This window comes from Crotalus tigris, unplaced genomic scaffold (genome assembly GCF_016545835.1).
Source record: "Crotalus tigris isolate CLP2741 ecotype Arizona unplaced genomic scaffold, ASM1654583v1 scf7180000024506.7606697, whole genome shotgun sequence".
NCBI classification, from domain to species: domain Eukaryota; kingdom Metazoa; phylum Chordata; class Lepidosauria; order Squamata; family Viperidae; genus Crotalus; species Crotalus tigris.
Window position 1 is genome coordinate 3,774,047 of NW_024100678.1, and position 14,357 is coordinate 3,788,403.

At 33.5% G+C, this 14,357-nt stretch overlaps 1 protein-coding gene across 28 annotated transcripts in view; it reads right to left on the reverse strand.

Annotated features, from left to right (window-relative positions):
* Positions 1-2,635: 2,635 nt before the first annotated feature.
* DTNA (dystrobrevin alpha) overlaps positions 2,636-14,357 on the reverse strand; it is a 237,063-nt gene continuing 225,341 nt past the window's right edge. For 19 of the 28 annotated variants that reach the window (XM_039333476.1, XM_039333478.1, XM_039333477.1 and 16 more), the window contains 5 exons: positions 13,677-13,836; positions 12,453-12,542; positions 11,470-11,638; positions 9,091-9,223; positions 2,636-6,466 (listed from right to left, as the gene is read on the reverse strand). In XM_039333476.1, the coding sequence (XP_039189410.1) occupies positions 6,302-6,466; positions 9,091-9,223; positions 11,470-11,638; positions 12,453-12,542; positions 13,677-13,836 (717 nt within the window). In that variant the 3' untranslated portion in view covers positions 2,636-6,301. Of the gene's footprint in view, positions 6,467-7,437; positions 7,486-9,090; positions 9,224-11,469; positions 11,639-12,452; positions 12,543-13,676; positions 13,837-14,357 lie in introns of all 28 variants that reach the window. The other 9 variants (XM_039333501.1, XM_039333490.1, XM_039333491.1 and 6 more) reach the window with 2 other exon arrangements.

The window sequence follows — 14,357 nt, forward strand, 5'->3', positions numbered from 1 at the left end:
TATAAAATTGTCACATGGCCTTTAATTTTCACCTCAGCCATAAACTAGTTAGTTGATCTTTTTAGTATTTATGGATTTCTTATGGTTTCTTAAGGAAATATCTCCATAAGTAATATTAAACAATTACAACAATATTTTACTCTGTATGCCTGCAATGTTGTACCTGCTTACTTGAGAGTAACTTATATTTAACTTGTTTTTGAATAAATAATTATAGGTTAGAGAGAAAAAAATGTAAATTGCAGCACCACGGTTCTTTCTTTCCGTGATCATTTCTCTTTTCAAATGTTTAATGCATACCTTTTGAATAAGAAGTTCATAAACATCTAGAAGTTAGTGAAGAAATGATTAATGGAGCAGAATAAACATCCTTGCGACTGATAGATTATAATCCAACTTTAGCCAACATATCATCTCCAGATAGCTTGGGATTTCAATTTATTACACTTTCATGGCTAAACCAATGTATGTTTCAATGGGATGTAAAACCTACTATAATTTCAGGCCTGTTGTAGGACTCAGCAGAACATGATGAAGTTTATTTACTTTTTTTTGTTACCACAATTTGCTACCTATTTTTTTAATTCAAAAGGACAGGTTGATGATCTAAGGTCTATCCTAGGTAGCTTATCAAGACAGAAGTGACAACTTCTTTTTGCACTTGATGGCACTTCTTGTTCTCAGATTCAAAACTTAGGTATTTCTCCAGATTGAAGGCCTTGTAAAAAAGCAAGGAAGGCTCTGTATCCTCTGGATCATACATACTGCACTCAGTATCATCTCTATTGACTCTCCAATGTTGAAAAAGTTCAGCTGCCAATTGTGCCATCTTCCATATGCAAAAGGAAGATGGGTGCATTTTGATTCAACATCTTTGGAGACAAGATTTTTTCAAGCAGTTTGATGTCATGATACATACAAGTATATACAAAATTGTTTTCTTGGAAGAAGAGATCCCGCATAAAATTTTATCATGTGCTGAGATGGACAGGCTTACAATGATTATGAAAGACAAGACAGAACACGAATACTTCGAAATCTGGGACAAATTTTACCGTTGGTATGAATTAAGGAGAACTGTTCGGACTTCAAGTTAATGGTAGAATTAAAAGATATATATAACTGTACATATAATTGTATATATAATTGTATTGTATAGAAGGATGAGGCTTATATAGAGGTTAAGAACGATGTATTAAGTTTATGTACCATGAGAAACAAACTGTTAGGAAAATTCATTCTGGAATGTCATGTTTGTCCATTTTTGTTTTAATTGTATTATGAATAAAAAAAATTTAAAAAAATTGTTTTCTATACATATATCAGAAAAAGTACATGCTAATCTACTTGCATAATAAGCATATTTAACCCAAAGAACTCCAGGATTCTTGCCCAGTAAATGTAAGGAATAAAATGCTATTTCTATCTATAATCATTCTGGCTGTATTTACTCTTAGAATTTCTGACAAAAGATAAAAATGGGTATATCTTGTGTGCTTCTTAGTGAATTTCTAAACTGAATACTATATACTATACATATTGCTGCAAAGTTTTGGGTAAATGCCTGTGTAATTCGTATATCATTTTCAAAACCCAATTCATCTAAAATCCTCAATAATCTTCTATAAACTTTGTTTTTTCCCCTGTGTTTCTTTATATGACATAAACATCCCTTTTTAAAAGAACTATAGAAGGAATTTCCTAGCAGCAAAATCCCTTGAGCAGCAAAGTCCCTTGAGCATTAATTATGCTGCTTGCCAAGATATACAGGATGGTTTGTTGGTCTTTGGAAGGAATGAGTATAGAAAAGAAAATACTCCTGCCATCACAGAACTGTAAGTAAGAGATACATACAAAGGGAACACTACTGTCAATATCCTTTTTATTCTATATTGAAGAAAACACTTAAGCCCTAATACCATATTGTTGAATAGCCAAATATAAAGAGTAGTAAAAGCAAACAAACACATTGAGCACTTTCAGCATGCTCTAGATCTTTAATAATTATCTTTTTCTTAAGTCCCAGACATTCATCCCAACATCTTTCAAATAAAATTCAATTTAAAGTTTAAAGAAAATGAGTAAAATAAGATATTATATAACCATTTTTGCAGAATATGGCTGAAGTACAATTGCTGCATCTCTCTCCATCAGCTATGCTGGCTAGGTGCTAAAACTGTAATTTAATATTATCTGGTAGGCTATTAATTCCACACTTCCAAAAAGAATCCAGTAGCACGACTTGTCTCCTTCAAATTAGGTCCTGAAGAATTAAGAGCAAAATCTTGTTCCATAAATAAAAATTCACTTGTGCAACAATTGAACGCTGATCATAAAAACATTGGGAGGGAAAAAGCTGGAAATTTTTGGCTAACAGATTGCCACTGAAATTGTAATTCTTTACTCGTCCGAAGCTGTAGCTATAAGAAATCCAAGATTCTCCTCCTCACCATCATTATTCACCCATGCAAATCTTTTAAAAGTATTTTCATCATAAGAATAAAATTATAAATTTCCCTGTTTATTAATTCATCTGGAAATGTTTAAGTTCTAACAGAGTTTCAATCTGATTGGAGAGTCATTACATCTGTCAATACTGCTGGTGACCATACTTTTTGAGATAATCGTGTCATTCTGATGTTAGAAATCTTAGATATTATTGTTAAAAAATATGTATCTCCATACCTCTTTTTTCTAAATTAAACTAAGAAATAATTCTGCTGGAATAGGGAAAAATGTATCTTGGTCAGTGCAAACAGCAAGAGGGGAGACTCAATTAATTATTTTTAAAAATTCTTTTTAATGAAGAAATAATTCCATTCCAAAATATAGACACACAATTAAATAGTTTAATCACTTCAAAATATGTCCCCAGTAGGCTTAACACACACGCACACACACACAAAACAATACTTAACAGCAATACAAAAAACCCCATACAATAATAGTTCTGTTTACAATACCAATGGACAATGTAAAATTTGCAGTGTGTCTGTTCAGACTGGTGTGAAATAACAGTAGTTAAAAACATCAGACAGTTAGTAGCTTCAAGATGTAATTCTTCATACTTTTTGGTTCACAAATAAATTCCTGTCTTGTCATTCAAGGCTCTGGCACTGAATTGAACCAACCTAACTGCTGCAACCTGCAGTTGTGGTATTTACAAGATATATCTACAGCAATTCCAAGGAACTTATAAGAATGGAGGAAAGTGGCTAAAGTAAAAGACAGACATCTGTGCTAAATAATGATGCAACATTTTTTCTCATGCATATAAGAAAATACATATTATCACAACAAAGGCCACACACCTTTTAATGCAGTTTTAAAGTTAACATTACTACTTACAGAGATTCTATCCTCTCTTTTCTTTCAACATTCAAGAATCCTGCTATTTTCACATTCTAATTCTTGCCTCTTAATGATCTTTCCATTAACAATCTACAAGAAGTTTTAGGCTATAGTAATTAGCCATGAAAAATGATAAATGGCTATTTCAACCATTCCAGTAACTTTGAAGTTCACCATCCAAACATGTTTAGCAAACAAAGACTGTATGGGCTAAAACATTGGCCCATTTGAGACAAAACTCTCACTCAACTTTCTTTACATGCTTGCTTCATTGTGCATGGAAAGGTATGTCTGTAACACTAGCTTTGGGCCTAGATTCCTTGAGCATGCAAGTTGATGTATATCTGAATAAGGACATCCGCATAATATCCTATTCCGTTAGGAATAGACAAAATAGACAAAATACAGAAACAGATGATCTGATTAAGGCCTTTGTTAGTGAAGTCTTATGCAAGCATTTCTTTATTCAAATGTTATACTCACACATTGGTTAATGGCCCAGGAGGTTGAGTTGCTCTGTTAGATCATGACAGTTTTGTTTCCCAGATGCTGGATAGAAATCAGAGGAAAGTATTGTCTATGCTGAGCCACTGTCAGCTTAACACTGATTGATGTAGCAAATGTAGGTTTTGATTTTGGAGGCAAATGAAAAAGTGCTTTAACTTAGACTTCCAGAGTATAAGAGGCCACCTAGAGCTCTGCTTTGAGGAATCTGTGCTGAAACCAGACTGAGAGAATGGTGCATATGTTGTGATGACGGTACATTTTGCACAGATTTTCAAAGTTTAGATTTATGCATGAGCTTTACATGCAATATGGATGTGTAAATTAAGGACTATATTAGAGAAACACAATCACTACTCTAACTGTATCTAGCTGGGTTTAGATCTTTTTCATAAAATTTTGCTTCTCTTTAGGAAATACTTGGCTGGAGTCCTGAGCTGTCAGCAAGAATTGCCAATATACTGTCTAGTATTAACTGATGTGTGCTAGGCACTAGTAGAGAGTAACCAGTTCCTGAGAGAAGGGCATAGGAGAGGTAAGTTGTCAAAAGTTATGTATCCACCATGTGAAAATGGTAGACATTACAGGAGTAAAGAGTAATTATTGCGAAGGTGGGGTTTCTGGGGTGTCTCTATGTAAACATTTTTTAAAATAATTTTCTGCAATTCTCTAAATGCTGTGATTTGTCTACATAGAGACAATATTGAGAAAGACACAAGAAGGAAGATGCCAGGAATAACAATTATTTTGTGCATGAGTGAGAAAGTAGCTAGAGTTATTTAATTCATGTATCTTTCATCTGAAGCATGTCCCTTGTAGAATCAACAGAAAGATTCCTCTTTTAATTTGGACAGTACAATATATAAGCAAGTTTAAGGAGTTATTATTATTTTTTTAACAATAACTTTGGATTTACATATTTGAGCTATTCTAAATTCATGCTTAATGATAGAATTGTTGCATCATTAATAAACATTGCCCTAAACACCTAACAATTTCTAAATCATTTGCTGTTTTCCTCAGGGCTAAAATTTGCTTGTAACTAATTTACTGTATAGGGAAAATAAGATTGCAAAGTATCTTTTCCATTTATAATCCTCAGGGGAGCAGCCTCCTATTATTTTTAAATAGCGTATTAAGATTTACTCAAAAGAGATACTGCTATAATTACATAAAGTATTTTTTTCTTTTTAGAAAGGACACATCCCCCCCGCCATGTGCTTTTCATATTTAGCAGTTTACCCCATTTGGCCCCTGAAGAAAGTCTCTCTACTCATTCCAGGAGTGTCCAAAGGGTAAGATTAAAAAAAAAGCAAAATGGCAGCCATGATAATGTGATAAAAGCTCTGCCTGTTTATGTACATTGCAAGATGTGCATGGCAGCCATCTTGATTTTTTGACAATACCCTGCAAATACCCCTGGCCCATTTCCAAGAACGCACACAAAACAACTGATGGTTGACTAAGGCAATGCACATTCAAAAATAAGAGAAGAAAGCAAGCAATCTTTTAAGGTCTGTACATTTAAAGCTGAAGGCCTCAACCAACAAGATATGAAAGATGGAGATAATGTGAAAGAAAGTTCTAAAACTGCAACAAAATAATACAATGAAGATTATACAATTAGTTTAGGGATTTTATGGCACCTGTGGTTTATAAACAGCTTTAGTAACGAGTATTTCAAAACATAGTTCACAGTTTTAAGAAGATCTGTACTGATTTTAAAAACTAGATTCTATATAATTTGAATGTTGTCTTTTGTATATGATTTCTATTTGGAAAGAAAATATTTACACTAACTTCTATGGCTGATTTGTTAGATTATATTTTGAAAGAAAACATTCGTTAAGTTATGTAGTAGCCCTAAGTCATAGAGATACTTCTTAGTGCATTTTGTACAAGTTTGTTTTTAAATTTTCATGTATTTATTTTGCAGTAATATTAAAAACAAATTGCTATCCAAAGATGCAATATTGTAATATCAACATGTGTGCAATTCCTAGTAGTATCTGTAAGAATTCTGCAAGTATGTTTGGGTTCAGTATTGCAACTATAGTTCATTTTTGGGCTATAAATATGTACACACAGGAGTATATTTATTCAATGATAAATGTATCATTATACTTTTAAAATTCCCTCCATGGAAAAACAATATACAGTGTGTATGAAAATGTTCTAAAACCTCAAATTATTTGGAAATCAAACTTCTAATATAAACAGTACTGTCATTGTAAACTGAACAGGTTTAAAAGTATGTGCAAAGGGTTTGTATTTTGTTAGTATATCCAGTGTTCTTCATCAATAATAAGCCATGTTACATATGATGTAGCTGATATAATTTAGCTTTAAATAAAAATCATGGTTTTTTAATCTTCAAAAATAAAACACCTACAAACTAGAACTTGGGAAACAAAATAATTGTGCTACAGTCTGGAGACCTAGTTGGTTAGTGAGGCTGCACTTGATTTTTCACTTCTTCGTTGAAGCTGGCAGCTAGGCTATCTTTGTCATTAGTCTGAGTGTTGTCTTCCTCCTCTTCCTCCTCTTCCTTCTTCTCCTTCCCCTCTTCAGTTTTTACATCACTTTCATTATCCATTGGACTGCAGCTTTCCTGTCAAGAAATGTTTTAATACTATTTATCACATTTCATAGAAGCATACCTTCTGTTTAGGCTTCCATTTAGGCATTGTGCAAATGTGGAATACTCACCATGTGAACATTCCTGATAAGTCCTCCCACTGTTTCTCAGATTAGGCTAGCTTCCTGCAGACACCTGATTGGACTTGTCTTAGTCACATTTTACTCTGCTCTTTACTCTTACATTTTTAGCTCTGCATATGCTAGCTTTCAGGATAGGTTAATCTTAACTTTCTGTTCTGAATGCACAGTTTTTAACATATGAGTTGTTTAAAATAACAAGAAACACTTGAATACTATTGGCATTGACAAAATCATGATCAATCAATTGCAAAATGCTATTTATTTGGAACAGTTTACACCCTGCAACAGTACAGGGTTGCACCATCAAACAATATCTGCCTATCCCAGATCTTTGGAAAGGACTTGATAGGTGGAGAAAAATGCCATATCGAATCTAAGCATCTGTGACCATCCATAATTATATTGGCTCAAAACATTCTTATGCTATGTTACAAAATATTACTTTGAAAAGTGTAGACACTAATACATGATGATCCACATGCAACTCATTTGCATCCAGAAAGTAGATTTATAAACTAAATCAGTAAATTCTAGTTTGGAGAGTTATGTTTCATATCATTCTTTCCAAAGGTGTTGTTCATTCCATCCAGAAGCAAAGAGTGATTCATATTAGAGCTCCATAAAAATAAACCATGTTGCCTACAATCCTCTCAACAGCTTTCCCACTGCTCCGTAATAGGAACATATTCTCATTTGACAGTTACAGTTAGAATTACAAAATGATTATGGTATATTATAATGTATTGGTGAAGAGAAAATGTGGCCAGCTTCTTTGCTTCCCCCCTGCCTCCATGCACTCCAATCAGCACAATTGCTGAATGAAACTGATTGATACCAGTTTTAAACCAACTTAAAACTTACTTGAGAGGAGAGTGATACAAGGATGGTTACTCATCCTTGTAAGCTGACCTGTAAAAAAAGAAAGTAAAAACAGAAAATGTGAGCAGCCAAATCAGTGCACCAATGGGACTCAAGAGAAGTGAGAAGTGTCATATGGGCATGCAAGAATAGTACACACCAAATGAAGAGGTTAACATGCAAGAAGAAACTGTGAGAAGGTTATTGCTGCAGAAAATGCTAGAAAGGATGAAGATTCAATTTGTTATTTTGAATAAAAATGGCATTTGCTACAAGGGCCAACAAAACAGAGAAAGAAGATTGTCTTGTAAGTCATTTCTAAATACTTTAGGCAGTTATGGGCAATCATTTCTCATTTGTATTTGTAACTTTTACAATATACTTTTTTAAAGGATATGTATAAATGGTCTTAAAACTACAAATTTTCAACAGCATTTAAAAGTACTTCCTAAGGTAGAGTTAATTTGCTCATTAATCAGTATTTCTTACATATAGTGAAACAGAAAACACATTCCTATATTGATCAGTGCTTTGATCTCTTTAACATTTCTTGTACATATAATCTATATTTGCCAATAAATAAGCATAATGTAGGCAGATTATCTGCTGATTTACTTGGAAGTGACATTTCAACAAACTATACCAAGAACTTTACACTTTAGACTGATATCTATTATGTCAAAATAATGGTAGGCAGAGATAGCCATCTTTTTAAATTACTAGAATTTTTTAAAATACTAGAAAATTACTAGAAAAATAATTTAGTTATAATTATACTGTTATAATTACAAAAGGCCATGCTGCTTGGATCCACACCTATACTATGCTGATACTTTACGACATCCTAAGGTCTTGAGAAGAACTTGGTGAATATGATGGCTTGTAGCAGCTAAAGACCTGGCAGCTGTGATTGCATACTGTTGTTCATATATTTGTGAAATAGGCTGTATAATTACATCAGAGCAATTGTGCTATCAGTGACTCATATCTTCTACCACTGTTGTCAGGAGTTACGCTATTACTAGTATCTGATGCAGTTTCTATGGACTTTGTGAACTAGATCACTGTTTTTTTATGTCTTTGCCCACGTTGAGAGAGCATAAGATTCCTACTACTATCAGTTTATACTAGTGGTAGCTCTCTTGGGGGGGGGGAATAGAATTGAACTAACCTCCTTTGCTTACTTGCATGATAGATAATTAGGTTTTAATTTAAAATTATTTATTTTGCTGAAGAAAAGATACTGTATCTGAGATGATTTTGAATAAGATGAAAGTTCTACCTTTGGAGAGTCTCTTGATGGCTTATTCACACATGCAAATTACCACTTCCTTTCACAGTATAAAAATGCCAAGAATGCATGTGTGAACACCCACCTACTCTCAAAGTGATTTTGTGAAAATAGAATAGCACACTGTTGACAGAGTATGTTACTAGCATTTGTGATGCACCAACTAACAGCTTGTGAAGGTTAATGTCAATCTATTAATTTCAGTACAAAAAGTACTTCCTGATTATTCACAGAAACATGAGTGCATCTAACTATTATTTGGAGTCTACACTCTTATCACTATATTCTTCCAATTGAAATAAAATCTAGGACAGTGAAATTTCTTTCATCTATGTAATTTTGTTGAGTTCTTATCTTATTTTTACCTGATAAGCTTCATCTTGCAGTTTCTGCTTCAAATATTCCTCCATCTTGAGTTCATTCTCTAGTTGGCGGACAGAATCATTTTCGTAGTTCTCATCATCAGCTCTAACATAAGCATCTCCATCCTCTGTAACCCTAAACACAATTATTAATAAATAGGGTTGTGCAATTACTGCCTGACCTACTTTGTACTCAGATACTCCTATCTGAAAGCAGTTAAGTTCCATCTGTTAGTCTAAGTTTGCAGTGGTGGTGGTGGGCAGAGTATACAGCCCACACTGAGTCATTTATATTGTGGAATGTGAGTATAGAAAAATGAAGTATCTTTTTTCATAATTTAACTTTTGTAAAACAGATTGCCTAGGAGGGCCTTTTTGAAAATCAGAATAGAATGGAAATGGCAGAAAAGTCAGGGAAGATTCAAGGATTGTGGTAGCTTTACAGTGGCTTTTGTGAGTTCCCACAGAATGAATTCTATGCTGATTGTGATTTTATACTGATTATGGTAGCTTTCCTATGTTTGCATATTATTTTTTAAATTTTCTGTTGTTTTTTACTTCTTATGAGCCTCTCAGAATGGCTTAGATGAGATGGGCAGCCATATACATCGATTAAATAATAATGGTAATATGCAGAATTCTGTATTTCAGAAAATTATTAATTATCTGGTGGACTGCCAGTTTGGTATATTGTGGTAAATACCAGAATGTTTGGTGTCCAGAACTGAGAGTTATACTCTCTTACATCCTGTAAAAGCACTTCTTAATATTTTTCCTTTTCAGTAGAATGGCATGAAACATGCAGAACAAACTCAACTGTTATCAGAGAAGAATGCAGGCCAATTTTAGATTACATCGGTGTTTCTCAATCTGAGGAATTTAGATATGTGGACCAACTCCCAGAATTCCCCAGGCAGCCAAGTCCACACATTTTAAAGTTTGTTACATTGAGCAAAACTGAATTACATGATCCTTTTGACTTGCAGTATCTGCTTGATTTGCAATGTTTCCAGAACATGATTGCCAGGCAATAATCTTAGCCCTTCTCCACTCTTTCCATACTGTATTTGTTTCCTGACATTGCTTAATTTACCAATATACCCTAACTCCCCCCCACATCTATCCATTAGGGTACAATTAAAAAAAAAAAACCAAATAGGAAGAAAGATATATATTATACTAAATATATTATATTTTAGATTATTACTTATTAAAATGTTTAAATCATTTATTAAAATTAATTGTTGGGGGAATAAATGTACAAAGGGCTAATACAATTGAAAAAAAATACTGTCCTTTAAAAAAAGATTGGAATATAATATTCTAGTAAAGGGGAAAAAGCTCCCATTATATACTTGAAGAGGAATAGTTCCAATTGGATTCTGTAATAATTCCTTTCTATCAGTCATTTGCAGAGTTCAGCAAAAACAACGGGAAGAGATCTTCCTGAACCATTCTACGACAGACTAAAATTTGAACTTGCGTCAGTAAAAACTTGATATTTTATTTTTATGGAGTATGAAGTAAGTTAGCAAAAAATAATATTTATTTAAAAGATTTATATGGCTGCCCGTTTTTTTGAAACACAACTAACTAACTACAATAATAAAAGTATAACAATAGAACAATTCAACAAACAAGAAAATAAATAAATGTGCAATCAACAATGCCAGCTCTTAATTGCTTTCCAGAAAGTTAAGAGCATGGGAGCTTGCTAGATCTCCAGGGGGAGAGCAATCCATAGGGCAGAGGTCACTATTAAAAATGAAGACCAAATGATAAAGTCACTTTCACTTTATTGTCCTGTTCATCTGGATCATACTGACATCTGAAGCAATGACTTCAAAAGATACTTAAATTTCATTTGGTTGTTTGGTATAATGTTCCACTGTGGATCAAGATCTTTTCAAGATCTCTGCATCTTATAACTTTGGACACAGATAGATCATACACTCAGATCCTAAATTTACATCTAAAATCACAGCAGTATCCTGATCTTCAACAGAAAAAAGTCTATTCTTCTCAAAGGAAATAAAAAACTGCACCCAATTTTGGCATATTTTCTGAAATGCCCCTTTGAATGGATTCAAATAATGTTACTAAAAGAGATTTGGTTGTTCTTTGGTATATATTAATTATCAACAACTATCAACCTGAGTTGAAATATAAAAATCACTGCAAATTGTTTTTCTCCACAAAATTTTATGAGAGTTTTATATTGTGGTTCAAAAGTCACCCTTTATTGCTATCATTGTCTTAATCTTTAGTTTAAAAAGCATCCCAATATTAAATGGAAACTTAATTTTAAAGCTTTGAGTGCCCCATTGAAGTCAAGAAAAAGATAGAAATCAAAGAGAAGACAAAACAGGATGGAGTACCCACAGGTCACTGCGAATGGTTCCAGTAGCAGCTACATTGTGAAGATATCCTGGCTTCCGGGCATGGATTTGTGCCAGGAAAGCCTTTTCAGAAGTTGGTGATGGAACAAGATCATCAAAATGAGTCCGACCAAACTCTGAATCCACATTACTTTCTGTCTCACTTCCAACTTCTGTATGAAGAAATAGGTTGGTATGATAATTATATCTTTCTCTCCTATTTCTAGCATGCTTCTTTCCTGTTTTTATTTTTAGCATACTGTACATTGCCATCTTATATTGCTAAAGAAACACCATATTGTCTACATTAAAAAAAACATGCAGAACTCTCACTTTTGTACAGTTTAAACTTGCCATTTATTATATAACTTGCCATACACAGACAAATAAAGCTTTGATGCCAAGTGGGGTGATTCAATGTACTCTGTCTCCCTAAATTAATCAGGGAATATTCTAATGACCGGGTAAGCTATTAAGCAAGGAAATAATAGCTAGTCACATCACTGGATTGCCTCCTATTACAGTATTGATGCATGAACCCATGGACAGTATTGTTGTATAAAGAAACTAAACAGCATTGACCTTCTGTTTAGCAAGAACACACATTGCTGCATTTGAATTCATTTAAGTTAGTTCAATTATCTTCAGTGAGATTTAATTTTTTAAATATTTCAGTAGCACCTGTTATTACAAGAGATACCAAGGCTATACTCTACATAAATATAATAAGGCAAACAAACTCTTATTCAATAGCCATAAAAATTAACAAAAATCCAGGTATTTAAAAAGCACTGAAAAGAAATAAATTTCACAAATTAAAATGCTGGACTAAGAAGGAATATTGTCCTGAAAAGACTGTAAATCAGTAGTTCAAACTGTTAAACTAGTAATTTAAAAATATTTTGCAGCACTTTTTTCTAGATTGCAGCTTGTCTTTAGACTATATATTAAACCAGTATAAAACACTTATGCTTTAAATCATCAGACCTGAGTTTAACTCTTTCACCAGAGAAGACATGGTATTGGTGATTGAATCAGCAGCTACCAACAAGTCATTTCTTAAATTTCTTCTTGTACCTAATCAATAAAAAAGCAAAGTGCAAAATATTTTTAGCAATGTTTTGAGTTTTTTCTGTACATTGTGTACAGTTAACAAGGTAAAATAATAAATGATACAAAACTCAACTAAGAAAACAATTTAAAATGTATGAATTTTAAAAATCTGTTTAGGTAATTTTTACAGTAGCATAACCTCTGATTACCTGCACTACACATGTATTAATTTCTTTATGACCTCTGCAGAATAGATAGGCTTTAATAAGAGTAATTAGTTTGAAACTGGTATACTTTTTTTAGGCAGTGTAGTGCTTCCATATCAAGTTTTAAGTACTGCAATATATGGACAGCATCGGATGGGAGAAAGTTAGATTGGGGTTATAGAAAAATTCTGTCTGAATTCTGTGCTTTCTTCATGAAAAATTAAAGAGAAATTACTTATCAAACCAAGTGAATTATGCTAGAGTAGAGTAAAAACTGTTGGTTTCAGTTCTAAGATGTTTTGCGTTTTTGAAATTATAATAGTCTGAGATAGACAGCATGAAAATTATACCCAACAGCTTGGCCTCTGAAATACTTGGAGCCATATTATAATAGGACCTTAGAAGCCAATGTAGAAGCCTCGGGACTGTCGAGCAGTTGGCACAAAGAACAATAACTACAAAGCACAGCTTATAATAGCACATTATAAATAAGTACAATTGCTATTGTCTGAGAATAAAATGCATTTATAAGTACATTTGCCAATAAAAGGTACTGTATCTGTTGCAGATAATTTAGAAAGCTGGCTATTACATTGGAATATTTTTTTTCTCCTATTATTTTATTATGCAGCAATAAAAACTAATGTTATTTTTTTCATTTCTGCTCCAGTCTGTCATGAATTTTCCTCTGATGCTGCTTGTCCCAAACATAATCTCTGAATTACTTGATTATTTATTTTAAGAAAAACTCTTTTTAGAGAGTTTAATACATGGGTGTCAAACTTGCTGTGTCACGTGACATGTCGCAACGTATCATGATTTTTTTTGCATTGCCGGAGATGGGGTGGGTGTGGCCTCCGGCAGTTTGACACCCCTGGTTTAAATAGATATGCCATGAGGAAAGAAGCTATGGATCATCAATTTTTCGATAGAGGACGGTTTGTACCATTACCTTGCGCAAAAGCTTCTTGCACATCTCCTCCCACCCCTGTCAGAGAATCTTGTGGTGTGTGGGCTGGAGTTGAGCTGGCAGATGCAGATCTGATAGGCATTGGAATTGGCCGACTGATCGTGTGGCTGGGAGATGAGCGAGGAGAGCCTGCCCCTTGGGTCTAGGGGGAAAAGGAAGCCATGAGTGGTTCAGGATGAAGTGGAGAAGAAGACACTTCTGCCTCACCATCTCCAATTATATCTCTGCTGTAAAAATGATGAGAATATGCCCATGTTGGATAGTGTTACCATCCTGATGGAAAATGAATGGATCAATATGCTGTTAGTTCCTAGAACCAAAAGTACATACGCTAAAACAGAGATGATCAGAAACAAAGGAAAAAAGGATTGGTGAACTTGCTCAGAGTCTTAAAGATCACATTCACATATTAATTTAAATTATCCCAGCTGCAATTGCAAAAATGTATTTCTTTTTGATGTTTTCTTTTTCCAGTTGCCTGAAAGTTAAACAACAACAAAAAGACAAATCAAGTAGTAATTATATTTTTCTTTTGTTTTAATTATCTGGCAGCAGCAATGGAGAAAACTGTTGGACACCACCACACTGTTGAGTCATGACAGAAGAGGTATTGAATTCTTTGGCTTATATTATGTTAGAACTTAGAGCTGGCTGGTGGAAGCT